Source organism: Colletotrichum scovillei (genome assembly GCF_011075155.1).
Source record: "Colletotrichum scovillei strain TJNH1 chromosome Unknown Contig00006, whole genome shotgun sequence".
NCBI classification, from domain to species: domain Eukaryota; kingdom Fungi; phylum Ascomycota; class Sordariomycetes; order Glomerellales; family Glomerellaceae; genus Colletotrichum; species Colletotrichum scovillei.
In genome coordinates, this window is record NW_023336264.1 from 3937330 (window position 1) to 3965249 (window position 27920).

The window sequence follows — 27920 nt, forward strand, 5'->3', positions numbered from 1 at the left end:
AATCTCTATCCTACATGTCAACGTTGTTCCTGTTGTTCCACGCACACAAACCGTCGCATCACTGCTTTCTCAGGCATATCAAGACTTCAAGACTCCAGAACCACCCTTTCTCAACACATCTGAGCCACATCATGTCTTCCCAATCTGAGAACCTTCCTCCTCGGCGCGTCTTTCTTCAAGTAAACGGAACCTGGAAATTGAGCTAACTCTTTAATAGTTTCGAGCTCTTCCTGCTCGGTGAAGGCGAGAAGAAGATCGAGGAGAATGTCTTCTCTGGTACGATTTGTAGACCCTTCAGCCATTCTCCTAGCCTTTCGTCCAAGCTAAACGCTTTCCAGGAATGTCCAACACGTCCGACTTCGTCATCAAGAAGGAAGACCACACTCTTGGCAACCTCCTGTCCGAGCACCTGAAGATGCACAAGAACGTTCTCATGGCGGGCTACAAGAGTAAGGCGCATTGCCCTTCAACCAGCGTCACGCATGCTAAACCTTTGTCACAGTCGCGCATCCAAACGTCCCCGAGATGTTCATTCGAGTCCAGACAGACGGCGAGATCACCGCCAAGGAGGCCTTGGTACAGGTCATCAAGAAGCTCATGCAGGACTTGTCCCACCTCAGTCGCGAGTTTACTCGCGAGTTCGAGCTTCGTCGCATGGTCGAAGCCGGCCGTTCGAATCAGCAGGGCCAGTAAGGCGGACATACTTGAGACGATGGGTTATATCTCGCGTGGGATTTTTCCTCTGGGCGTTAGGCGGATAAGGTCATTACGGAATAACAGTCTGATACCGAAGTTTGGCATGGGGAATTGTCATATTGGTTTTCGCATTCCGGGCTGAGATGGGGCCTCGGATTAGAAAAAGTTGATCATTGCGCATTACGTCGTCAATTTCGCGATGCTTTGAAAGGCTCCTTACGTGACATTTTTGATGTGTATGCCCAGTCCCTTGAGGCCCTCTTTCGTGTTTTACCCTTGGGTAGCGAGTCAACGCCTTCAGCCGTCATGGCATTGCTCGTACCACCCTGGTGCCTCTCTCATGCCACCCCTTAGGTTAGAGAAATCATGAGCCTAATATATCTGTGATCTTGAGGAGCGGCTGCCTTTGCTCAAATACGTCCCTTGTCCCAACTTCTTCATGCGGTCACCGGACCCTCTCCTCCAGGAATGAGCTGCTCGTCATCAGTCTCTCTCTTCCCCTCTCCCAGAAAACCCAATAGGAAACATGACGTACCATGCAGATGTTGTTGCCGTTCAGCAGGATCTTGGGAAGCTTTGTGTGGTTGCCAGAGTAGTCGCTAGCCCGTAGTTAGCAGGGGTATACGTTTCCGTCAAAACGGCCACACACAATTCTGTCACGTCCTCCAACACCATGTCTGTTTTTTCGTTAGATATTTCCAGCGAATGAGTAGCACAACATTCAAAATTTACTTACTGACGTAGTCATCGAAACCCAGGAGCGTGCCGCTGAATTCTGCCATCCTTTGAGTCAGCAGATCAGGTTCACTCGAGCCCATGATGGTCAGCCGTACCCTTGTCACCCTTCATAACAACCCAGATCCTCGATCCAACACATTTGTCGATAAGTTCTGTCGTTGTCAGCTTCGATGATCTGCGATCATGGGCTTGTCCACTCACCCAGAGGGAGCAGTTGCGACGCCATTTTGCCGCTTAAATCTTCGAATCTGGTGGAGATTCTGAACTATTCACGTTTGAAGTCTCCTCGTAGGGGTTCCGCAGGGATTAAAGTCGTCAAACGAAATGATGGTCGTTTCGATACACCAAACGAAGGTTCTTTGCCTGACCAAAACGTCGCTGCTCAAGATGATGGACGTCGTGCACTTAGGCCGGAGGGGTGAGCGTAAAAGCCCATGTCAGGTGACTGCGCGATGAGCTGTGAATGACTAAGCCACCATTGGAGCTCCCAGCTGCTGCTGCCGCCAACTGGGCGCGTATCACCCACCGAGCCTACGGCGTACTTTAATCGAACCCCTCCAACACCTACGACGCGTCTGCCTGAAGAATACCGTTCTTCACCTTGTCGCGCCAATGCCCGGTGGCAAATATGGCGCTTCACTCCCCCCTCAGATGCACCCGCGAGTAGCGGTGATGAGCTTCCCTAGACGCAGCAGTTCTATTCTATATAATCATCGACTTTTGCCGAGGTCGGTGCTGGTCCAAACGTACGAACACCCTTTTCATCGAATTGCAAGCTGCCCTTGGCTTTGTACTTACAGTATCGACAACTCGCAGGCGTTTCAAATCAACAATGTATCCTTCTTCCTACGCCAGACTATGGAACCCAATACGAGGCATCGTCTTTGGCCAAGCGAGTCAGAACGAGACGTCCCATCCTCGAGTGGACATGCTGCGTTCTCTCCACACCACGACGCCAGGAAACAGCCAGCCCTCAGTCGCGACGAAGTCGAGTAACGAGATTATCGACTCTGACAGCGATGACCTGCCTTTCTACACCGCTCCGGAGTACCAGCCCGCGCTAGACAACGTTCCCACTGCCCAGACGCTCCAAGCAGAGACCGAAGGGGGTCCGAAGGAGGCTAAGGCCGAGGCCGAGACGAAGGCGGCTACAGAGCCAGCAGATCTCCCGCAGACAGACTTGGATTTCAAGATCCCTCTGCCGACATTTCGGAAAGCCCAAGCTGCAAAAGAGAACACGGGGGACTCGTTCTGGTCTTACACACTCTTTCGAGGACCCCCGGTAGACGGGGTCGAGCAAAAAGTCAAAGTGCACTACTGCAAGACCAAACACACCATGGAGAGAGTGTGTCAATACTTTGTGAATGATTCGGTGCTTGGGTTCGACCTCGAGTGGTTCCCGGATGCGAAGAAGACCTCGGGTCCGAAGAAGAATGTCTCCTTGATCCAGGTCGCCAACGAGAGTCGGATCGCTTTGTTTCACATTGCTTTGTTTCCCACCGACGACTTTGTCGCTCCAACATTCCGGAAGATCATGGAGGACTCGGACGTGCGAAAGGTCGGCGTGAACATCAAGGGCGACTGTACGCGGATACGAAACCATCTGCAGGTCGATACGAGGGGAGTCTTCGAGTTGAGCCACTTGTATAAGCTTGTGAAGTACTCAGCAAGTGGTGAAGTGAGACTGATCAACAGGAGGCCTGCACCTCTGGCTACAATGGTCAAGGAACACCTTGGTCTTCCCATGTTCAAGGGGCAGGATGTCCGGTCGAGTGACTGGTCCCAGTCCCTGAACATGGACCAGCTCATGTGTAAGTGCTTGCAGAAACTTTTCTCTACTGCTTGCTAACTCTGCCTAGACTCTGCTTCAGATGCTTATGCCGGTTTTCAACTATTCCATGTTCTCAATGGGAAGCGCAAGAGCCTCGATCCAACTCCGCCGCTCCCATATAATGCTGAGCTCGGCCTGAGCATCCGGCTCGCAGACGGGGTCACCCTTCCAATGGCAGAAGAGAATACTGAACCTCTAGAGGCTGACCCGCGCAACATCTCAGCACCTCTGTCGGCCTCGGAGTGCCAGGCAATCAGAGACAGTCTCGAAGTTGAAGCAGATGGCGAGGGTCAATCAATCGCCGAGAGCGTGAGAGCCGCCAAACCGGCTGCTCAGACCCAGAAGCGCCAGAAGGACGCCAGGGTCGTTGCTGCCGATGAGAAGCTGGCCAGCTACCGGGCCACAATCAAATCCCTCCGCGCCTCACCTTCCGCCGTACGATCCTACTTCATCTGGAACGATAACGAGGACCTCACGCCCGAGGCCGTTGCCAAGGTCCTCCGAGACCCGCCGCTCCAGACGAACACGGTGGTGAGCTACATTCTGGAGGCTCTCAAGTTGGAAAAGCTGCCGTTTGATAAGAAGCGGCTGCGAAACGAGATTCTGCACACGCTGCCGAAGGAGGTTCTGCAAGGCAGGTACAAAGCTTTGATGTTGGAGGCTCATAAGCCCGATACTGGGGCCCCTTCTCTGGTTGCGTGAAATGATGCGCAGCTACGTACACGAAGAGGATGCATGACGAGTCCACGAACCAAGAAAAATACGTTGTGCAGTTCAGCATTGGATTCATGCATAATAGAGATACCCGCATTGGTTACATTTCACCTCCCTCCACAAGCATAGTCTTCGCTAGTAATCAGCAGCCCGTGAGACTTCATATGGACGCGTCAACTCTTTGCCAATCGCCGAGCCGCACGTCAGCCACAGCCGCCCCTGCATGTTTCGAAACATGAATTACGGTAGGGCTCTTGTGATTGGTGCTCTTGTTATGTCTTCATGATGTCCGTCGTCCATCGTGTATTCCACTATAACAATACGCAACCGCCCTTGATGAACCCTCATCCCCATGGTTCCATAATAGGCACCAGAGACGACCCAGTTCATCAACAAGCACCGTCCGTTGTAGTCGATGGCCGAGCGGTACGATTTCTGGTAAAGAACGTATGTTGGCTCACGGTCCTACATAATGCCATGGATAGCTCGTTTTTTTGCGCGCAATAGGTCGCGGGTTCGAGTCGACTTTTTGTTTTGTTTTTTGCGCCATGGGGATAAGCTATTATTTTTCCCATTTTCTATCTAAGCATTTTCTTGGATCAGTTATTCAGGCATGTGATGCATGTCCGTAAGCTTGTCTTTGAGGGGAGAGGCACGGCACAGCACAGCACCACACCGGACTCGTGCTGTTTACTCCCATTGCCTGGGTGACATGACTTTGGGGTTACACGACATGGGAGACCTGCCCCGTCGCCGTCGTCGTCCTTGTCATCGCGTCGTTTAATTTGGTGTCGGACGATCTCTCTCGTCACAGCCACAATCTTGCGCGGCGCGATGAAACGTTGTTGACATTATCTATCTATGATTGTCGGCGCGTGATGTGAGGATTCGGGGCTTTATTTGATAGCCTCTTTTCTAACTTGCCACGTTTTTCGAGTCACGGTGTAAGCATCAAAGCATATGTGAAACAAAGGATATGTTCGGCCGAGTTCAGAGTGCCGTCGTCGTTTGTAGAGAGTACATGCGAGATGTAGCAGTCAACGTGGTACGATGCGAGATGAACTACACGTGTGGTGGCGAACAGGTTGGGTATGCGTTGAGAGCATGGGAGATGCTTATTACTACTACTTGTCCTCGAAAGATGTGCCTCAGTCACTAACCAGAAAGAATACCAGCTGCGCTGTTATTTTGTTACAAATTACAACCCTCTTTGACGGTTCGTCACTTGTACAAGTCCAGGGAGGTGACAAGTACAAGAATACCATCAACATACAACATAGTGACGATTGCCAACTGTGGAAGAAACAGATGCTAGGGAGATTCTGATAATCATAGAGCAGCGAATGCGAGACTATGCTTGTTCAGTACACATGGGTTCAGACGAGCATGCGTTCCTATCCTATTCAGTCGCCCTCATAACCATGATGAAGGGGAGTTGGCTCAAGTCCTAAGCTAGGCCAGCTCAGGTGTCCTTCGCAGTTGGCCACGACTGACATCCGAGGTTGAAAATAACTCGGAATGGCCGAGCGAACAGGCCTCACGGCTTTGCAGCGAGGAAACAAGTTCGACATCATCCCGAATCTGTCGCAGCTTGCGAACGGCCTTCCAAGCAGATCATCATCCGATTGTGGCCCGCCCGATATTTCCTGGTTATTGACGTCTTTGCCTGGCCCGTCCGAAGTCTGGCATTATAGGGCTGTCTCTGCAACTGCATCAAAGAACTCTTTACAATCTCTAGAACCAGGATCGTGCTCGGTCCTCGAAGGTCGTGAGGTGACGTCTGGGATGATCTCGGAGAAGCGCTCGGGCTGTTTTGGCGGTGCTTTTCCCGTACGGTTCCTGCCTCTTCCATGCATCATTGACATGCTTCCGACCCGAGACCTTCGTTCGTGTGATCGGATTGCGAAACCAATTCATAGCTCCTTCTTTTCTTACCTGCGTTTGGGACTTGACGTGTGGACTTCGCCGGGTGTTGTACCAAACTGCTCAGACCTCCGGCCCCGGTGATCCCGATTATCTGGATTATACGGGGTGTGGTACCAAGAATGAATGGGTGCCATCTTGACATGCCCTTCGTTTACTCCAAACAATTATGTGGACTTGAGGCTTGCTGAAATATTTTGAACTGGAGATGAGGCACTCCGTTGAACATGCAATACATCTCGGCCTAATTCTACCAGGTTGTCGAGTAAAGCACGGCTATTCCATCCATGCTCGTAACGAGGCTCGTTCCTGTTATGTTCAGTGGCTTCTTGTCCTTGGCCAGGCGTAGGAAGGAAGAGTTTTGGCCATGTCCGAGGCCCTTTTGCGATCCCACTTGTGGATGCTGCCAACCGATCGGCTCATGGTGCTTGAAAGCTTATCGAGATAGCTGTGGAGAGCCAAGGGACCAAGCATGCTCTTCAGCTTGGTGACCAAGACTGATATCTAGACTTCAACTCGAAACCAATGGCAATCCGAAGAGCAAATGAGCAGTGGCACCATGTGGGGCATAATGAAGCTTAAGCCACACCCAATTTGCACCACATGCCCTGGATATTCTCGAAATTTCGACGGAAATCATTGTGAAATGCTCTCTGTAGTGCCTGGAGTGGCCCTTTGCCGTGTAATTCGACGCCAAGGTATACTGCATAGTCCACAAGACAGTCGATACCGCAAAGGCGTACAAGGGATTGGATGCTTATAGGAGAAACTAGAAACAGGTGGCGCTTCGGCTGAGGCGGTATGTGGCTAAGGCTTCAGACTCTCGAAGGCTTCTTAGGCAGTACTGCGAGTTCGGCCTGTGCCAAGTTCATCGCGAAGGTGTTGTGTTTAACGAGACATGAGAACATATGTGGAGGAAGTAGGTATACGGACAATACCGAGACCCGAACTTTTGTCTAGATCTAGACTAGCACACCAAGCTAGAGACTGGCTACGCGGCCGTTGTCAAAAATTTTGTTCCAAGAAGGAATCGCGAAGGTGGACTTACGGGGACGCTTCAGACCTTGGCATAGTCATCTCACTGTCCAGCTGGGTCCTGCACCGAGTGGGACGTCTGTCTCTACGCAGTAGTTGCTACCTTAGTCGGTGAGATTGCAGATGAAGGTGGGACGGGACCAGATCCGTCATGACATCAACCAGGGGTGTATCCGTCAAGTAAATGGGTCTCGATGAGCGCGCTTTCAAGTCAAATATGGAGAATGAAGGCTCGGAAGCGACATCCTTCGTCCCTGTAGACTTGAGAAAAGACCTGCAGTCTCCAGGTGGCCCGTTATAGGAAGTAGTACGAAAATCGGATGGCACAACTGATGCTTTCTGCTGAATGCTGCCAAGTCCGAAGCTCCTTGGGCGTGGCATGTGGTCGCGAATACAAACGCGGTTGGATGTGTCACGGTGTGGAGGGAACCAAGAGAGAGCATCAGCCACGGCATCAAGGCAATCATTTTGGACCGGCCGGCAGCTGTAAAGCCGGGAAGCCGCCACTAGGCTCTGGAGACTGGATCGATTTTCAGCGGGCAACTGCCAGCTGAAAGTCCCCGCTGACAAAATGCAGCTGCGAGTCGCGCGCTGCATCCCGCCCCAAATAGTCGGGGAACCGTGAACGTGGCAACGAACCGACGTCGCCAACCGCAGCCGCCCAGGAAAGAAAGCAGCCAGGTCAAACGATGCAAGCAAGAGATGCCAGTGAGCTATGGTGCCTCAAGATAAACCAATGGTGAGGAGGAGGAACACCAGAAATCTAAAGAAGCACTGGCCAGTGAAATGACCACGAACGGTTGCCACACGAAACTGTCCGACCTCCTCCCTCGCGCTAGTGTAGTCGGGTGTTCCCAAGCCATCCGCCATCTGAACCACCAATCTCTAGCGTCTGCTTCCAAGTTCCCACTTCTCTTTCTCTCACTCTCTCAAGCCGCAAGTCGATTGAGATAGCGCGCAGCCGCCGCTGGTCGCCGTGCGCAACGTCTGGGTGACGACCTGGGCTGCGTCGTCGTTGGTGCTATTATCCAGTTGCCGCTTCCTGCGTCTCTAGCGCCTCTTATCGCACTGCCGCCTGCAAGCTGCTGCAGAGGTGAGAGCCAGTGGCATTGTCGCACAGCTGCCATGACACCGACGTGTGCAACCTTCACGTCACCTTCATCTACCTCTGTACGGAAGCAAAACATAGCAAATACCTAGTCCGGGCTACGTAGGTAGTGGAAAGGAAAAAGGAAGTGGAGTGTATCTTTACCGCATGTACTCTGGAACATTGACTTTGGAGACGTCGGGAATATTCTGCATCGAGCGGGGGCAGAGACTGCATGTTTCAAGAAGTTTACCAGCGTGACATGGACTGTAAGGTAATTTAAGCTGCGAGAAAAAAAAAATGAGCGACCAAAGATTCAGGGTTCCCGCCGGCCCAGGCTTGTTTCGGGGGCGGGGAAAGCTGTTGAAATGAGGAGACGTGCGGAATGGAATGCTTCTTTCCCTGGACGGATTCAGCTCTACCGGTTCATGGAAGACGCCTAGAAGACCTGGGCTTTTCCTGTTCCTTTGTTCTCATCTTTCCATGTTCATTTCATCTGGCACATGTCCGAGACCTACATGAAGACTCTTTCGGGGCTTAAGCTGCGCTAATCAACAAGATGACGAAGACGACCAGACGAGACAGATTAGACCAAAAGTACTTTGTAGATTTGGTTGCATATCAGGTAATCAGAGTTGGAGATGAGGCCCAGAGAGGAGTTGATGCGGTCCAGGGGTGGAAACGACCAGGTGCGGGTTGGAAATGAGAATAGCATGCGCCTGAGGTGGGAAACAAAATGGCGGTTTATGCCGCGTGGTTTACGATTAATATTACCTTACCTAAGTACATACTCACAGTTGTTGCCAGCTGCAGAGGTAAACTCGATGGATGTATCCGAAGTACACTTCCATACTCCATCTCGTCCATATTGCCAACAGGACTTCGAAATTAAAAGAATCGACGGGTAGAGGCAGCCGTTTACGCCGGGATCTTCAATGAAAGAAGGAACTTTCCCAAGCTCCTGACTAGCAAATGGGGCTCCGGTTGACGCAGCGGGGACCAAAAAGAAACGGCTTGATCCCGTGGCGTAGTAGCCCGCTACGTCAGTTCAAGACATTTTACACCAACACATCCAATTTGACCCGTTTCATCGAGGTATTTTCCTATCAGCATCCGGCTAATGCTTCCTACTAGTCAGGGGTCTCGGCAGCAACAGTGCACAAGCAGCGCCGGTTCCTGAGCCGCGACACCACCACCACCACCACCACCACCACCACCTCACTATCAATGACTCTGAGTCCACTCGGGCACTCCAGCAAAATCCAAGACTTCCAGTTTCTGAACCACTTCTGCCACTCCCACTCGCCCGCCGCCCGCCCGCGCCTTCTCTTCGGCGCGTCCTCTTTAGCGGGCGGGCATTCCACACTTGCGAGACCTGGCCATCCATCCCTGTCTCCTATCTTTTCGTCCGTGAGCCGCGGCAGTTCTGCCCGCATGTCCTCTGCCGTACAAGACAACCCGAAAAGGTACTTACAAAAAGATATGTACCTTGCACACGGATTAGTCGCCTACAAGACATGGTAAATTTGGGGAGGGGATCCAATCCAATCCATCCTACGCACCCATCCCTTCCTCAATCATCAAAGGAGGTTGCCTTTTCGCCCCTTCCTAACACCGCCCCGGGTTACGAGTACGGTGTACACTCCGTAGGGTACCTTATAGTACTGCGGGTTCCTCGTGGGCAAAGATCTATCCAAAAGACCCGGAAATCGTCTGCCAATTGATTGTGAATCATGGAAGGGGCGGCACCCACTTGACGCGCGAATCTCCGGGTCCCCTTCTGCCAATTTACCAGATTGCCAGATTGCTGAGCTTTGAATAAAGTCTTTCGAAGCCTGACGCCAGTCCTACGACGTCAAACGCCGTCCCTTCCACCCCCCTCTTCCATCCCAATATGCCAATCCTACCCTGATTTTGCCATCGCCATCCCGCTGTTGCAGTGACTGGACTGAGTCTAGGTTACCCAGTTTGTCAGTGCGCACTTGACGACCAAGCAACTTGCCCTGTATTCGCTGTACCACTTGTAGTAGTGTGATGGGAGTCGAATGGCGTGGATGTACCTCTATCTGTGTTTGTACACGACATTGAGCGGAGGTCGTAGTTGCAGTGCTCCTGAAGATCAAAGCTAATTGGCATCTACACTATCTTTGCCATTAATGCCAACTTCTTCTCCCTGTCCTGACATTATCCGTGCTTTTCTGATTCTCCTCTTCTCTTCTTCATCTTCATCTTCATCTCCATCAATCACTCGCTTCCCACAGTCGTTGCCCTCTTTATCGTTGCACAAACTCTCGTATCCAGAGCGTTCGTTATCACACGGAAAACATCCTCACCGACCTGACCGACACTCGCTCGCTCGCTTTCGCGTCGCAATTCGTTACTAGTGTCCTCTCTCGTTCCCTCTCACCTTGGCTTCACCTCGTCGCAAACTCCGCAGAAGCAGTAGACCTACCTACCTCACTGTGCCAAGGTAGCTTACTGCAGTAACCTCGCTGTTCAGGGTCGCCGCTGCACTGCTTGCTTTTTCTCCCTCTGCTTTTTTAGTCTTTTGGTCTTGCTCGAGCAAGGAAGGCACCGGTTCATTTTGTCTAATGAGAAAGGAGAGACCAGGGGTCCCCCTTCTCTCCTAAACCGTTCTGAAGGTCCCACTTTCACTCGAACCCCCCGTGCCTGTCCGTCCCCTCCTTCCCTCCCTCTCTCCTCCCCAAGCCACTCCCAGACGCCCACCACGTCCACCACCATCTCATTCTCACCACCACGAATACCCAGGTACCCTCGCTTTTTCCTGAGGTATCGACCAAGACTGACTGGGGAGGAAACACTGACACTGGGGCTCCCTCCTTCCCCTAAAGTGCCACAAACCACGCCAGGCGCCATCCACCAAACTGACCAGACGAAGCCTCAACGTCTCCAAATTTAAACCTGTCTACCTACCTTACCTACCTACCTGTCCAGTCCCGCTATCTGAGGTGCTCTTTTTCTTTCCTGGCCCCGGGTCCCTAAGGTAGCGAGAGAGAGAGAAAGATATCAAGGCACAGCTACCTATCGTTACCGCACTATTTTACCTGCCTCCACTTCTTCTCCTGCGTCGCACTGAGAGCTGCAGCACACCTCACTCTCGCCTCCCGTCCTTCACTGCACTAACATCTGCACCCGCCTGGCACACTCAAGCACCGCGACGGGTTTACTACGCCATCGTCCCCAACTCTAAAAATTCCACCCCCCGTCAGACATAAACACGGGCACCTCACAATCCAACCCTCGCGGCCCGCCCCTGACCTGACCGCGCTGCCTCCGACCTCGAAGCCTCTTTTTCCCTCCAACAACCCAATTCACCACTCAGACCGCATACTTTCGCTGGTTGTGAATTCAACACTCCTTCACACTTTCAACCCCATTGCGAGTCGACAATACTTCAACGGCGGTGGGAAAAAAAAACACAGCATCCTAAATTAAGGAGACTCTCACCCAGCACCTGCTGTCATCTGTCTTTGACGATTCGGCCGTTACCCCTAACCTCAACGCCAACGACCAAAGGGGTAAATCGACTTCTTCAACACCCCCCAACTTTCGCTGCCGTTTCCTTACTTTTCCACAACCGCAACCGGTCGATCGCGTCTCTTTTTCCAACCCCGGAACAGGATCATTGTCTTGTCAAATCGGCCAGGGGCCCCATCGCCAATCATGGCGAACACGTACGTTGGCATCCGTTCTTTCAACCGTTCAGTCCCCTTTTCTTGGGACGCCCAAGAGGACCGAGACATTGACTTTGCCATGACAGGTTCGGCTTCGGTGCGGCTATGCGCTCTCTCTGGCACGATCTGACCAGCTACGACCGACGTACGTTTAACCCTCCCGAACGACCTCTGCAATGCCTACCTCTGTCACAAAACTAACTTACCTTAGACTCTACGATTGACTCTCCTCACCGAACCGGTCGCCACGTTCCTCTGAATCGCCAGAGCGGCATCCTTACTTCCGTCGCGACAGCCTCCGAATCCCGCGCCGATGTATCCTCTCCCTTCGCCGACGATTATAACAGATTCTCGCGCGAGAATAGCTACCAGGGCGGTGGCATGCCCTACACACCAACTAGCCCCAACCCTTCTGCGCCCTACTCCCCAGGTCTGAGATCTCAATCTGCTCGCCGCGAAAGCCAGCACGATGGCTTTGAGCTACAGAGCCCCGGAGACGTCCCCATGCAGTCTTTCCAGGACGGCTCACCTCCTCCCCCTCCCGTTTCGCACTCGTGGAAGAAGATTGACGCTTGGGCCGAAGAGCACTACCCTGAGCTGTGGGACCAGCTCTGCGAGGGATGTACTGATAACGATCTCAACGAACTGGAGCATCAACTCGACTGCTCCTTGCCCCTTGACGTGAGAGAGTCACTGATGGTTCACGACGGCCAGGAGCGCCTGGGAATGCCCACTGGTATCATCTTCGGCTCCATGTTGCTTGACTGCGAGGAGATCGTTCAGGAATGGGACCAGTGGCGCAAGGTCAACCAGGAATTCCTCTCAGAAGCGGCTTACCAAAGACCTGCCGCTCTCCCCAAGGCCCTCGGCAGCAGCAACCAGGCATCGTCTTCCAGAGAACCCGCATCTCCTGCGGTCGCGAACAATGGCTCTTGGCGTCAGGACCTCATTGCTCGCCAGGATTGCGTGCCCCCCAACGCAGTGCAGCGATCCTATGCCCACCCAGCCTGGATTCCTTTGGTGCGCGATTGGGGTGGAAACAACCTGGCTGTCGACCTCGCTCCCGGTCCCAGCGGCAAATGGGGGCAGATTGTTCTCTTTGGTCGCGACTACGATACCAAGTATGTCATTGCCCGCTCCTGGGCTCACTTCCTCGCCATGGTCGCGGACGACCTCTCGTCCGGCAAGTGGTTTGTGGATGAGGAGACCAACGAGCTCAAGTTGCGGGAGTTTAAGGAGACACGTGTTGAGCCTCCCTACTTTGGCATTCTTCGATGGCGCATGGATCAGAAGTACGGCCGAAGAGCTGCGAAGCGCAGATCGGTTGCACCTACTAACAGGGCCGGATCTCCCGCTGGATCTGGCGCCAACTCGCCGTACACGAGCGCGAGCCCGACGTCAGCGGAGCCTAATGGCGAACAACGAGGAAGATCAATGCAACGACTGGGAGGCACTTCTCCGATTGCCAGCCCCATTCGCCCCGTTTATGGCAAGTCCAGCCCCCTGGCACGAGTGGCCGAGGAAACCCCTCTGCCGGAGCTGCAGACAAACGGCCTCAAGCCAACGAAGCTTGTCGAAGTCGAAACTCCCCGGCCGAGCGAAGAGACCCCCAAGGGCTCCCGCGTGTCGCTACTTTCGCACGTCGAGACCGCGGAGGGCGAAGGAAAGGAGAACACAAACCCCGCTGGCAAGATGAATGGCACCGCCAAAGCCAACGGCAAGCAACCTGAGGTATCGGAGGAGCCGATGAAGGAGATCGAGATATAGAAGGTGTGCAAAACTGGATACGACAGAACGACGATACGGTTTCCCCTATTCTCGGGGTCTTGTTACGCGACAAGGCCCGTCATACAGCAAAACATCGGCGTTTGAGGCGTCCGTGACTCTAATCACTATGAGAGGACGTCCGCAGGGGGTCATACAACATTGAAGACTTTTTTTTTCGAGCATCAGGGAACACGGCGGCTGGGCTTATTTCCAAGTCTATTTTCTACTTCATTTTTTCCTCCTTTTTGGGCTCTCTCTGGAAAGGGCCGGGACCGGAATACGTCGGGTGGGCCTCTACCCATTCTGAGGTTTCTGCAGTCTATGGACATAGCTGCGCGGCATACGTACATTTGCACCAACCTGCCATATTCGGCCAATTCTCGTGGGCAGCCAGGCGGCTGTCTTGAGATGGGTGTTGCGGACCACGTCCTCCTAGATGAGGCGAATGGGACGATAATATCCCAAGCTGGAATTGGTAGGCGTGCCGGTAATTGTTAGTGTACTATTAGGACCTTTTGTCTACTTCTTTTTATCTCGAGCGCTCCGAGGCAAGGGCGTAGGATTAGTCCTCAATACAGGTTGGCTGTGACGGCCTTGGCCAAATCGTATTCTGTTTCTCGTGTCAATGTGAATTAAAAAGGCCTTGCACTTACGTGCATGTGTTTGGCGTGCAGCGGCATGCGCCCCTCAATTCCTCGTATTCCGTGCTACTGGGACCGATTCGTGTTTGCGGGGTGACAACGGGGGTCAACCTGAGCCGGGAGCATGGCGATGAACCGCTCCGCTTCGATCAGATCTACAAAGAAGGGTCCACGCCATGTCTTGAAGAATGAAATGTCGTTCATGAGCACGGGTGCAGGCAGAGTCATGTACGAAGCAGGGGACTTGGAGGTGTAAGCTATGAGTTGACTTGCTGATGGCGTCGCAACAGCACATATCTACCAAGGTAGTCTAAACATATGAAGGAGTATAGGATCCTTTCCTCAGATTCGATCATACGTTCAAAATGAGTGTTTTTCTATATTGTCTCGTTTCCCTTAGTTCCCTAAGATGTACCGACAGAGTCAAAGTGCACGAGTACCTTTGCAATGTAAAGATCATGTGACATGTCGACGGTCACGTGCTAACGACAAAGCTCAGGGACAGGGATCAGGTAGTGGGACTGTGACGCCTCAGCTGTGCCGGATCAACGTCAAGGCGACCAACATCCGGAACCTGCGCCTTCGTCACCCAAGCCTACCCTTACACCGAAGCAGACGACAGCAGACGACGAACAACGCACGCGCGGCTCAATCAACCCCGGCGATATACCGATAACACTCCTCTTCTTCTCCAAGAGCGTCGACTGCTCGAGAACACTCCCGACGACACACGCCCAGATCCCCGCCCGCCCGATCCATCTACAACGGTTCGCAGACTGGGAGCTATCTTCAGCTAACCGCTTCCGAAACCAACTACACCCCATAACCCAATCCATCCATCACCACATTCGCAACTATGGAGGAAGAGCGCCTCTGGAAGTTCAGCAAGCCGGAATGGCTCAATAGCGCTTGGGCTCGTAACTTTGGCGTCTACGGCGCCGGAGCTCTGGTAAGCTTGTCCCTCTTCTCTCGCCTGATACTCAGCCGCCAGTGTTGTGAGGTAGCACGCGAAGGAACATCCACTGGTATCCTTCTCCTACCAAATCCCTCCAAATAAATAAATAAAAACCATGGAAAGGAAAGAAGATTCAAGAACCCTGCTAACCGTCGTCAACCCCCCAGTTCTCCATCGCCTTCTACGTCATGCTCGACTCCGCCGTCTGGTCAAAGTCAGCCCGCAACGGCTCCGACACCCACGTCACTTTCGTCGACTGGCTGCCCCTCATCTTCTCCTCGCTCGGCATGCTCATCATCAACTCGGTCGAGAAGGCGCGCCTGTCGGCCGACAGCTTCTCCTACAGCGGCAACGGCGTCGCGTGGAAGGCCCGCGTCGTGCTGTTCCTCGGCTTCGCCGCGCTGGCCGGCGGTATGGCCGGCGGCGTGACGGTGTTTGTGCTCAAATTTGTCGTGCAGGATGTCGCCATGCCGGCGCTGGGCATGGGCATCGAGAACGTTGTCGCGAATGCGCTCGTGGGCTTGAGCAGCGTCGTGCTCTGGATTAGCCAGAATATGGAGGATGAGTATAGCTACAACCTTGCTCTGTAAAGGGGGGGAAGGGTGCTTTGTGGCTAGTCAGTCATACGGGGGCTGGCTGATCTTTATGGAGGAGTCTTTCCTGAGGCTATGGCATGGGCCTTTGGTATGGAGGGACCGATTTGGTTTATCCAGAATGGCTGAAGATTGTATGAACCGGGTGATTCGGATCGCAGGTGTATAATTATAGCACTGGGGATACTGTGGCGCATGGGTTTTGACATTGGCGGCATGGCTATAGTCTACTTTATTCCCTTTATTTGAGCCTTCTTTTCGCAGACTCTTCGGTCTGATCTATTTCCCGCCTCTCGAGGCTATATGCTCTTCACTCCATGGAGACACATATCGTTGCGATCTTCACCCCTGAGGGTATGGCCTGTAGTCACTAAAGTCCAACGGTCACTTTTCACTTCGGGGTTACTGGTTCGTCTGCTCCTCACAGGGATGCCGGGCTGCAGATTGAGACCAAAGATTCGAGGAATCCTGTCAGTTCCTTTGGTTTCAGCCTGGACTGAGGATAGTACATGGAAATTTCTCCCCTGGAGCTGAAAGTCACAGTAGAAGTTGGCGATCAGTAGCCAAAGCAGATCCCCGTTTCCTGACGAGGAATGTTGGGGCGGACCCATCCTCACTCTTGAGGACGAGGGCCATGAGATTTATGTGTATCAACGGGCGTGAATGCACAGCAGGCAGATGCTGGCTGGACGGTGGTATCTTCCATCATCATCATCATCATCATCATCATCATCATCATCATCATAGGTAGTCACATATAATACGTACCAGACCTTCATCTGATGAATAGGTACCTTTAAGCGGGAAGGAAGCCTATATACCCCTCCTCAATCCCATTCCCGTCACCAGCCAGCAGGCGCCCGTCTAGGTCGGCGGGTCAGGTCAAACTGGCTGGGTGGTGGAGTGGTCCAAGGTCAACAATTAAAATCGCCAACCAGCCTACTCGACGACAGGCTTAGCGTATACGAGTACCCGAGTTCGAATCCCAGCATGAGCACCAGAAATTTTCGAGTTCCCAGCATGAGCACCGAGAGATGTAGCCACACCGAGAGATGTAGCCACACCGGTGGTGAACTCTTTTTTGTATTCATGTGTACATGTCTCGCGTCACGGCGTCATGAGAGACATCATTTTGACCTGTATGCTCTGGTTGTATTACCTTGGTACCCTCCGGAGATTTGTTGGTTGATTTATATGCCATTATTGAACTGGGCGTAGCCACTGGAATACAGTTTGCTGTTGGGGAAGACGTCTTCACCGTCGACAGATCGCGGTGGGCGTACTACTGGGTATGTCAAGGGGCCATTGTGCGGCTTAAAATATACCCTGCCCTGAATTTTCATTTAGCCTGGATCAGTGGCATCAATTCAGTGATGATAGTAGTCTGCACGATGGAAGCGGCTTCAAGTCGTGAGTCTCGACGCCGGGATCAAACTTTGAGTCCCATCATGTCGGTGACGAGTGTTGATATGTCGACGAGATCGATTTCCTTCATGTTGCCCGGCGACAACCTCCTCGATGTTCATGTCACTGGTACTCACTGCGCCTCGGTCAGCTGCGTATATCATGGCAACATCCGCTTGTATATCTGCCATGGAACAAGAAGCTTACGGGGAAGAGGTTGCGGTATGCCACGCCTCGCCATTTGATTCGTATACGTGAGCCGCCTCTTTGTATTGTACCATCCGAGCCTACATCGGCGCAAGTTACGTTGCTATACATCGTGTAAATGCGACTCGATTAAGCAGACAAGTATTGAATTCTAAAACAAGTATCTTGAGTTACATCTATGTAAGAACTTCACAAGCAAAGAAGCTGCCTGGCGCCTCTTCTCTGGTGCTACACACGCTTTCAAGTTTGCTGCCTCCTACCGTTGTAGGAAAATTATCAAGGTAGCATTAAACACTACTTGCTACCACTGTGGAAATAGAATTTTAGGGATATATTGTATGGCGAAATGATTATATAAATAGAGACCATATTTGCTCTCGCTATACAACTTCACAGACTCCTCAAGTGAGTCTCCAGGGTAGCGAACTCAATGGAGGGTAATCCTCTGGGTCATTTAGGCACGGGTTCCATGTGTTTACGTCGATCACGTTGTGGCCAGGAGAACCGCCTCATTGGATTTCAACATACTACCACTGCCCTCTCGGTTCTTCCATGAGTGAATCCCACGTGGAATATAATTCAGGTCGTTCCTAGCGAAGGGGGAAGGGCGCGAAAGACGCAATTACTAGATAGTCTCTATCATTGATTGAACGCCACGAGGTCACCGCTTCCACAACGTAGGCTATTGCCAACGCAGTGAACAAAAGGTGCTGCCCACGGCCTGGAGCCACAACACCGACAACGCAGTCGTCCTGGTAGTCAAAGGAAACCTGTGATAGACTTATCCGTACCTCTTTAAGTACTTTCCTGTGGCGGCCGAGAGCTAAAGAAGCTTACAGAGCTCAGGATCTAGGACGTGTTTCGAGGAGTTGACAATAGGGCCCATGAGAAAATCTCCTATTATTCTTTTCTAGGGGTGTTCGCTTAATATATATGCTCGCTGCGTAGACAGTCACATAACGAAGAGATCAGCACTACAATGGGAGCACCTAGCTCCCCGAAGGACAAACCCGCAGTCGGGGCACTTCATTATTTCCGGCGTGGGTCCGTCTCGCAGTTCATGTTTTAGACTTAGTAAATACTAAGAAATGAAGCTTGAATCCGGGCTATATCAGTAAAGATTTTACTCATCACGAACTACCCTCTTCTTCTATAGATTCCCTCACGAATAATCAACGGCTAGAACTATACGACGCTGAGCGATTTAGGTGAAATTAAGCTTATGCCACGACTGATACATGGCTTCGCCTTTCGCTACATGTGGCCACCAACCCCGAGGCTCAGATCTGCCTAGACCTCTGATGAGCACGGCAGTGCCGATGCTACATCCAGATTGCAAACGCAGCCTGAGCATATATCCATGTTAGATCGTACAAGGGGTCACGGAAGGGATTTGCAGTTTCGATAACGGCCCTTCAGATAAGAAACCGAGTCTCGAATCCGAAGTCAAGAAAATTAAGTGATTGTGAATGCTCGCGAGTTCAGTTGCGCCGACGAGCTATGCTGACAAAATAGGTCGGTATTAGAAAAGAACGTACGAAAGGGTGAAGAACTGTTAAGTAGCCCCTGTTCGTAATTACGTACATGGACCAAATAAGACTGGACGTATGACAAGCCGACAGAAGCTTGTTGAAATGAGGGGGTGATACTGCAACCTGCGAGTGATGAGGAGGATCGTGTCCAGTATAAAAGCATAATCGGTTCCCATCTCGCCCGTCGCCTTATTGTATTCAATGAACATAAGTATCGTAACCTTGAAGCCGCAAAGGATGGACAAAGCTGGTACGTCATCCGTGGAAGATCATAGAGTTCTTTGTAATAGTATCATGCTTTGTCTCTCTCATCGGGAAGGACTCTACGTAGGGCTACATATATGCATCGTGGTCTTTCTCGGGGTGTGGCTCATACTAATCGCCACCAGAGATTGGGGAACACACTTGTGAGAAACCCACAAAACATATAGAGGCTATCAAGTCGTTCCGAACTCCTCACCTTCCCCTTACGGAAGGCTCCAGATAGGAAAGGGTTCATAATATCGAGAGTCAACGCACGACATCTCGATGACTAGGGGTATTCTAACAAACCGGAAAGCACCTCACAGCTCCCCGACGCTTACACGGAAGACGGACGGTGCAATCCCCGGGAGTGAAGCGTACTTACTTACTCCAAATGACCTCCCTCATGAGTCGTGAGCCGCAGCGAGTAAACGACACTCGGAGGCCCTGAAATGGGCACCACCGCAGGGTCTTATCGAAAGCCTACCCATAAAGCCCCAGACCCCTCCGCGGGCCGGCCCGAAACAAGAAGGTGAACTGTCGACGAGGAAAACCTCCGACGACTCCCGGCCACGGACGGGTTGGGGCAAGGCTCTGCCGGGCCGAATCAGTGTCCCTGGGCCCCCCCACGTCCACCTCAGACCCCTGGGTCCCGCTTCAGTGAAGAGAGTCGAGCATGTTTGGGGGCGTCCGTCTTCTCTTAGCAAGTCGACGAGACATTGATCTATATCCCAATCGGCATATACGACGTAGACGGGTTTGTAGAATCCTAGCAATGTAGCAAAGCGTGAAAATAAATCTACGACATTCCGTGAGTTAGAAGAGGGACACTCGCTTCAATACGCTAGCCAGACACTTGTCTTGGAACCACCGCAAATCAGAAATCCCGTACCTGCGCGGTGGCACACCTTTAGTCGGGTGGCTGTTGTCTCGTTCAGAAGAATCGAAAAATTTCGGTCAAACAATCAGGCGGTGAAGAAAGAGTGAAGAAGAAATTTTTGTTGGGAAGCCGGAGAAAAGGAAAAGAAAAAAAAGTTTCTTCGACAGTCTCATCTCACCGCGCCACAACCCTCTCGAGAACCCGTCGGTGAGAGACCGGTCAACGTTTGCGCACCGACAGAGATTTTTTTCCTGGCGTTCAGACATGCAGGCGTTGAAACATGTTGCGCTGTCAAAATTGGTGTCATTCGCGCTCCCGGGCCTGCAGAACCTGTCCGTCATCGGCGGATGAAAGAGAGACAGAGAGAGAGACCAAAAAACAAAAGAGGCTGCTTTGAACCCGGGATCCGCCTCCTGCTGATCCTGTTGGGCGGGAGATGCGCCCTTAGACCGGCGGCGTGCGTAAGAAGGCTTGCCGTGAGGTGCCACGACAAGACGCGACTCGGAGGCGGCGATGGCGGCGACAGGAGAGTACTCAAAGCACGTGGAACGATCTCATTCAGTCAAAGGAGCCGCCGGCTGACTTCTCTGTCTCCCGGCCCAGCGACATGGGCTGGTCTTTGCTCCTCGTATCGCAACAACAAGCAGGGCCCGCCTGACGACGCTCGCATCAGAGGTCTCACCGTTGTTTGGCAGAGAAACAACCGGTCATAAATCTGGAACGAAAACCTGGTCGTCGTGCGAGAGCCGAGAACAATTGAGGTCGTTGGGAGAAAAGAGCTGAAGATTTCGCATCGAGTGAAACAGGATGCCATCGGTACGAGTCACTGGCACCATCTGGACGGGGCGCTACAGCTGCTTTCCGGAAAGGCTGACGGCGTCCTGCAGCGAGGCGTCCGAGGCAACTCGATGATGCAGGTGAATGAAACATCTCTGTGGTTGTGACACAAAGCTCTGCAGCACAACATCTCTGAACACCAGAGCAGACCAACCATGCCGCCATCATCCATGTAGCGTGCCGTTGCAAGGTTGAGGTCGGAGGGTGGTGATACGGGTTTAGCTCAGCATGCAGGTCGCTCGAAAGAGGTGAGGCACAGCAACTCGCAGGCACCCATTGAAGATGGATTGCTTCAGGTGTTCCCCAAGCAGACCGGTAGCTGATCTTGCGGTGGCGGGCTGGCTGGCTGTGACCCATGGCCGGACTGGCGATCTCTCCGAGAATCTGTCACGAACAAAACCAGGTTGGTTTCTGCAAGATGCTTCGTCAGGGACAAGATCATCGACGTGTCGTACGATGCGAGCCAATGCCGGGTCTCGTGCGTGTAATACGCTGGCCCATGTCAACGATGATGGCAATCCGAGATGAGAGAGGGAGGCGCCTTGGAATCGCCGTCAGATGATGAGGCATTGAAGGTTGCTGCATTGCTACAATGTCGAGTTGGTGTGTACATCCTCAACATCTTGGCCACCATCAGTTATGATAGAATTTTCAATAGTTAGTGAATATGCACGTACCTGGCTGAAGACCATGGACCTAATACGGCAAGGCAAACTTACAGATGCCCATGCAAAGTTGACCGAAGCGGGATTGAAGACGGGCGTCTGGTTGGCGATCTTGCCGAGCAAAGACACTGCCCGGCAAATGCTGCAGACGAGTTGCTCTTCTTCTGTAAAGACCAAAGGTTATCAAAGTGACCGTCGCATTGCAGGGCCCACTCAGCAATACGTCCTGCCTCGTGCACAATTACAGAAGAGTTACATTTGACGCATGCTGTCAGAATAGCACCGTTCCGTCTGATACGCATTCGTACACCTTGCTAGCGGCGGTCGGTGAGAAAGCAGCCGCCGCCGAATGATCCGAGCTTTCTACATAGAGTACACACACCGAAATAGCTCGGTGGCCGTCGGAGATACGTCGAGGGATCTCAAGACCTTAGTCCAGCCCCAAGTTTGTTAGAACTTGCAGCTCGCCATTGTTGGTTACATTCGAGCCCAAGGCGTGTTGAAACAGTGCAAGACTCGAAACTTGCCGACCTTTGAGCCGCTGTTTTGCTACCTTGAACTAATTTGGAACTGACAGCCTCAATAATTAAAAGACTTTCGCCCAAAAGCGAGTGTCCCAGAGCTGAGCTGCATCCTGAATGTCTGAAATCCAGAGATTACCGGTATGATGGTATCTCCGATCAAGGCCAATCTTTCCATGTCACATGTTCTCGACAGCAAAGTTATCGGACCTTTGCGTGTAATGTTTGTAATGGCAGATCATTTGGCAGCATTTGTAGCCCATCCATTGGCACGGGCAGTCATGGTAACTAGCCGGCCGCTCCAGATGGGTCTCTGATGCTTCCCCGGGGCCCTCACCGATGAGAATTCGGGCCAGAATTTGTGGGTAGGAAGTCGAAAAGACCAGGCATGATTCGACTGTTCGGCACACCAAGCGGTCTCAACCCCAGCGATTTCCCTTGCGGCTGCAGGCGGCCGTTGCAACTTGGCATACCCATGGTTGAGGGATGAGGTCTGGTGACGATCCATCCAATGGTGAGAGCCGCAAAAATTGCTTTGACCAAGTTCATGTCTGTGCGGCAAGTAGCTAACAAGCCGGGTCTGTTGTTCTGCAGTTGGGTCGGGATGCACTGAGATCTCTCCACTCGCAACCGAGAAAGGGTGTGACGAGAGGAAGCAGGAATAACATCGCCCACGGGACAGCATGCCTTCTCTCTTGCAGTAAGCTGGCCTTCCTGTGGCGCAACATTGTCCTTTGGAGTGTTTGAGGACCCACCATCTATCGACCGTGTGTGTGACGGTACAAGTACGTTGCGCGGTTGCTTCGGTCGTGAGATTTCGCAGTACCGGGCCAGGCCGGAGATAGCAAGCGTTGGCCTGGAGCCTGTTGAGTTGCAATACCTGGAACTCTGTAGTATCGACGTGCTTCAGTTTTGTCATATATCTTTTCTTTCTCCAACGGGTAATTTGGAAGGGTTTCATCGGGAATTCTGAGTTTTACGGCAGAATGCCACGTTGGAGTTCAGCCACGCGAACGACGAGCGGCTTTCATGGACCGCTTGCCGTCCGTTGAGTGCGCCATCCCATGAGCAACGTCTTCAACCCATGCCCCTGTGCCCTTCCCGATGGAGGCTAAGTAGTTTGGCGGCGGGATGGTTGAGATGCTATGGCCAGGAGGCCTGGAAGCCATGCGGCTGCCGCGAAAGGGATGCGGTGACGAGATGTAGTGCATTACCGCTCGGCTCAGGAATTCAGAGGAGGCCCTGACAGGCCAGTCAACGGATGCGTGGCAGGGGGGGCCGACATGGGAACTCGCACACGTCTTACTACGTAGTCCAACGACAAGCTCTGTCTGTGCGTCTCAACCAACAGGAATGGAACCCCCTCTCCCCCAAAGATGGCCTGCAGGACATTGAATGCAAGTCAAACGAGTCCGTGACCCGGCGCGCGCCTCTCTACTGCCGTATATTGAGCTCTGTGCCTCCAGGGACGCAGACGCAGATGCGGACGCAGTACGCAATCCAAATCTTGAGGCTCACGTGGTCGGGAGAGGGTATCGGGATCTGGCGTATAAGGTGGGCAACCCAAAGCAAAGGTCGAGTCGGCGTCGGTGGCGGACCAGCCATGGTAGCCGAACGATGATCAGCCAGTCGCAGAGAACCCGAATGTGACTTTGAGGGCGACGACGGGAGCTCGTGGTTGCCATTTAATAACGCACCGTAGGGGCGGATTCTTTCGACGGAGGCGGGCAACAATATTGGCCAGATCGGCCGACCAATCCGGGCGGCGACGACACGGCTGCAGGGACAAGCCAGCGCCTACAGCGACTGAGAAGGGGGGGATTAGTCAGGCCAGCCCACAGCTTTCCAATATGATGCTTCATGCCGTATGGAAAGCCAGGCCAGCGAAGAGACAACGTACGTCGCGTTACACGAGAGGAGTGTGCCAGGACTTGCTGGAATACTTGACTGGCAATGGCGAGGTGTATTGTAGAACTGACTTTGTCAGCCCAGAAAGCCTTCATGGCGAACGACATAGAGAGAAGACAGCGCAATTTTTTGTTTTCTGTTTGCACATTGCGGCTTAGGTGAAGCTAAAAAACCCCCCGTCCGCGTGTGTCAATCGTGTGGTCACTAGTCCGTATGCCCGCGTCGCCCGTTCCTTCGGAGGTTTCATTTCGGCAGAGACAGGGCACCGGGCTGCAGACTGGATGCCGGGACGGAAGAGGGTCACCGTTCGTGTGTGAGGTGTGCGTACGTGTGGTGGTGGGTGGTGGACATTAATGGATGGGAGGCTGCGCGTTCCATGACGAAGAAAAACAGCTGGACGCATGGTTGCCGTAGCAGATTTTGTTCGATTGTCAGATCCTGTTTGGAGACGCTGCAGTGAGCACATGGAGACTCGAGGAGGAGCTTCAGACACACGAACCCCTTGGCGAGGGAAGCTGACGACGTTGACTGTTGACAACCTGTGCTGGGTTTAATAAAAGTAAAGCTTCAATGGCTGAGGTGGTAACCAGAACCCAGATATGTTTGGCCGGCTTCTGGGTGTTGTGTGTAATTGTGAGAACTCAGAAGTCTCACAGTGAGTCGCTGCCAACATGGGTGGGTCCACAATGTCTAGGTAGTTTCCTTTTCCTGGATCCTGGGAAGCTGCGTGCGTGCCGGCCAGTCTAGATGTGGCCCTCTGATTATTGAGGCTCCCCGTTGCGTGGTTCGGTACGGATACAGCTCCTGTTCGGCGGTCGTGGTTGCCAATAAAACCTGCTACGATCCACGGGGAAATGCCCCTTGCGGCTCGTCGTGTCGAGCTTGCCTCGCTAGAACGGCCGGACCTAATAATATGACTATTGACACCGGGGCGGGAGGGAAATACCTACCCAGCAAAGAGGAGAGCACCTCAAGAGCAGGAGCAGGAGCAGAAGCATGAACTGGAGCCTGGAGCCAGATCCGCCTAGAGTGCCAGGCAAAGAATAAAAAAATGATCAGATGCTGCTGACCTCTGGTGGTCCAGGTGAACCTAAAATCCATCGTTAGCGTCGCATGAGAAAGGTCATGAGACCTGTTTGTATCCAGAAAAAGACAGACCGAACCCTGGGGGGCTGCGCCGCAGGACGGGGTCTGCTAGAGAGGTACCATTGCTAACAGTTCCACAACCCACCACACTCTCCTCCTCTTTCCTCCACAAGGGGCCAGCCAGCCCACTGCACCTGAGGTGAGGTGAGGTGAAGTGAGGTGCAAGCCCGCAGTCCGCAGATGAGGGGCCTCTCTTCGTACAGTGAGGTACGGGTGAGAGTATCGCGAGAGTATCGTGAGAGTGTACGGACACGCTTACTCGTGACTCTCGAGCTGTGATGTGGTTATGTCTTTCCAGAGTTGAGTCCCTGACGTTCCATTCCTTCCTCATAAGTCTTGTATCCATAGGATGGAAGGTAGGTACCGAATTTTGTTTTTGCGAGCCCCTCCTTGAGTCCTTCCCGCCGTTGAGCTCTGATCCTGGGCTGCCATTGGATGATAGACAGTCCGCTGCTGGCGGCTGGCCTACCTAACCTTACCCGTTATTCTAGCACTCCGTGCCTAATTACGCAGGAAAGCGAAGCATGTCACATGCATCGAAAGCTTAGGTAATGGTCCATCGTCGAAACCTGCCTTACAGGTTACGGATACAGCATGGCAGCAACACGCGATTATATGGAGCACGTGGACAAGGGCCCTTGAGCCAAAGTGACGGCGTGACGAGAACAAATCCCAGGCCCCTTGCTGGAGTCCTGGAAAGGCGCCAGCGAGTCGTAACCACCAAATCATACTTCCCAGGCAACCCAAGTTGCCTCCAAGTTACCAGAAAAGCAGGCCAGCCGACAAAAATAGACCCGCCGTTGCTTGCTGGATCCGGTATGTTGGTCAAGAGGCTCAAGAACCCATGCGCTTCAAGACTGCATGATTCAACAAGCTTGCCTATCCAGCCAGTATCGAGTACGGAATACGGGGTGCTCCTTTCTCGACTCTCTGTACCTTACTGCGTAGTACCTTACTACGGATACTTCGTACTGCGGACTGCTATTGTTATGCTGCCGCAAACTTTGGGTGCGCGTTCTACCTTGTTGAAGCCCAAGCCCCAAACCAGGACCAGGAGCTTGGACCGTGCAATGACGTAGGAGTCTCTCATCAATATGAGGCATTCGCAAATAGACCAGCTGTCATTACCTTAATTACTGTATCGCTGTGGCCATCGTCAGGAAATAACACATCCAACTATAATTGCCCGCTTGACATGATCGGATGTTAAAAAGATGTGACAGCACATCTGCTCACCAAGATGGTTGTGGTGGCTTGCAGCCGTAGCGTACTAATGCCGATGTCCTCGCGACAATCAGATAGACGTTGGACGAAACTAAATCTGTGTTGGCTCGACTGCGGCAATCGCCAAGTAGTTGGACGAATGAAAGCCATGCCCATCCAAAGTCAATGGCTTTGATGGCCCCTTCTGGGTCTCGTACTGCGTGCAAATCCAACCCTTGTCAATCCAGTGCGGCCATTTTGGCTGTCGTCGTTGTCCAACTTCATCGTCGACTCGTAGCTGGCAACGTCGCTTGGGAGGCCCTACCTAGCGGCTCTCACATCTCGATTCCGGGAAGGGAAGCCACAGAACCAGGAGGCAGATCCTACTCTGCTGTCATGACCCGAGGGTTGACGGACCCAGGCAACAGCAACCGGTTCGCGCGATGACTCCACTTGGTTGTTAACAAAGAGCACCCGCTCATGGGGATTGGTGTCATGCTGTGCCTCCATCAACTACTGTACTGTACTTGGCCCGCCTTGCTAATGTAGTGTTGCTGCGATACTTCGTAAACGACTTTGTGGTCCTGGAGAAACACCAACTTCACATTGGCGAGCTCCAGGCTCCACCCTCTCGGCACCCCCCTCAACGAGACGCGAGCCACAACCACGACTCCTGCTGGGCTCATTGCCCCGCACTTGGCCGTTTCCTCCACACATGGGAACGTCGTCATAGGATCTTTCGGACAAGTCTCTTTGGCGGGGTTGGGGCCCTAGAGGGTACAAGGCAGTGTCCAAGGAGGAGTGGGAGGATCCAGCAGCACAGGAACCCGGAGCCACAGCAAATGCAGAGTCTCCGTGGACACTGGAGAGAAAGTTCCAAAAGTCCATATCTGGGTTTCCCTGAGACCTTTGCCTATCCCATGGACGGTGAGATGCGCAAAATCCCTCTGCTTTCCCCTTTTCTCTCACCCCTTCTCTGCTGTTGGCCGCCCGCAGCAGGGCACGCACCAAGGCAAGCCGCAAGCCGCAAGCCACGGAAGCTCTGACCATTGACTAGTACCAGCTTTATCCCTTCCCATCAATCCAGGCATCCCCTCCTCATCGTAGCTCGGCGAGGTTTAACCCAGTGACTGCATCCCTGCTCTTGCATGTCCAGACGGCCGAACAGACTGTCAGAAACGACCGGAACGTCCTGGACTCCATTCGAGTGCAGAACAAATGCGGCGGGCGAATCCCAATATAAAAGAAAGCATGATGTGAAAACTCTTTGTCCACCCACAGCGCCGTCAGAACAGGGGGCTCTGCAAATCCAGGCTACCCGCAGCATAGACTGGATACTTGGACCTGGAATCGCTGGACATGTTGCTGGCAACTAGCTGCTGCCAAATTCGCCGTCAAGCTGCTTGAGATGTAGAGAGAACGCATTCTGAGGTGGTATGTAGATGAGTCTGCCATCCTGCAGGTAGCAAAACCTCCATTGGCGGTCGGATGTGGCGACTATGAACTGCAAGGTTCAGCAGTTGTCTTGACACTGTCTTGATCTTCCAAACTGGAAGCGTTGCTGTCACTTCCAGTCTAGCTGTGTCGAAGGTGACATGTCGTTTCCAGGAATGGCTGACACAGGGGAATCTGTTCTTCTCTGCCTTGTTGAGATCTAGTCGATTTCACAGTGAACATCGAATCTTACGCAACGAACGAT

General features: G+C 52.8%; 4 protein-coding genes across 4 annotated transcripts; 3 read left to right on the forward strand and 1 right to left on the reverse strand.

The window, feature by feature from the left end:
* Positions 1-1133: 1133 nt before the first annotated feature.
* On the reverse strand, positions 1134-1660 carry HER10_EVM0011256 (U6 snRNA-associated Sm-like protein LSm5; the record flags this gene model as incomplete). Its single annotated transcript, XM_035480692.1, has 6 exons — positions 1134-1169; positions 1232-1295; positions 1346-1373; positions 1433-1471; positions 1530-1586; positions 1636-1660. 6 exons carry the CDS (start codon positions 1658-1660, stop codon positions 1134-1136), a joined length of 249 nt encoding a protein of 82 aa, XP_035333365.1.
* A 331-nt stretch (positions 1661-1991) lies between these two features.
* On the forward strand, positions 1992-4089 carry HER10_EVM0010452 (3'-5' exonuclease). The gene is made up of 3 exons (XM_035479911.1): positions 1992-2180; positions 2251-3245; positions 3294-4089. The coding sequence occupies exons 1-3, from the start codon at positions 2047-2049 to the stop codon at positions 3965-3967; spliced, it is 1803 nt and encodes a 600-aa protein (XP_035333247.1). The 5' UTR covers positions 1992-2046; the 3' UTR covers positions 3968-4089.
* Positions 4090-10966: 6877 nt separating this feature from the next.
* On the forward strand, positions 10967-13998 carry HER10_EVM0011108 (SMI1/KNR4 family protein). The gene is made up of 3 exons (XM_035480547.1): positions 10967-11719; positions 11806-11864; positions 11931-13998. Exons 1-3 carry the CDS (start codon positions 11709-11711, stop codon positions 13484-13486), a joined length of 1626 nt encoding a protein of 541 aa, XP_035333340.1. The 5' UTR covers positions 10967-11708; the 3' UTR covers positions 13487-13998.
* Positions 13999-14783: 785 nt separating this feature from the next.
* Positions 14784-15964, forward strand: HER10_EVM0000504 (uncharacterized protein). The gene is made up of 2 exons (XM_035470283.1): positions 14784-15076; positions 15250-15964. Exons 1-2 carry the CDS (start codon positions 14984-14986, stop codon positions 15670-15672), a joined length of 516 nt encoding a protein of 171 aa, XP_035332046.1. The 5' UTR covers positions 14784-14983; the 3' UTR covers positions 15673-15964.
* The last annotated feature ends 11956 nt before the right edge of the window (positions 15965-27920 follow it).

Bases quoted from the DNA above. Each gene is read 5' to 3' on its own strand.
- HER10_EVM0010452 (XM_035479911.1), top strand. From the start codon at position 2,047: ATGCCCGGTGGCAAATATGGCGCTTCACTCCCCCCTCAGATGCACCCG. The intron at 2,181-2,250 runs GTACGAACACCC...GACAACTCGCAG, and splicing joins AGGTCGGTGCTGGTCCAAAC to GCGTTTCAAATCAACAATGT. The intron at 3,246-3,293 runs GTAAGTGCTTGC...AACTCTGCCTAG, and splicing joins GAACATGGACCAGCTCATGT to ACTCTGCTTCAGATGCTTAT.
- HER10_EVM0011108 (XM_035480547.1), top strand. The intron at 11,865-11,930 runs GTACGTTTAACC...AACTTACCTTAG, and splicing joins TCTGACCAGCTACGACCGAC to ACTCTACGATTGACTCTCCT.
- HER10_EVM0000504 (XM_035470283.1), top strand. From the start codon at position 14,984: ATGGAGGAAGAGCGCCTCTGGAAGTTCAGCAAGCCGGAATGGCTCAAT. The intron at 15,077-15,249 runs GTAAGCTTGTCC...TCAACCCCCCAG, and splicing joins TCTACGGCGCCGGAGCTCTG to TTCTCCATCGCCTTCTACGT.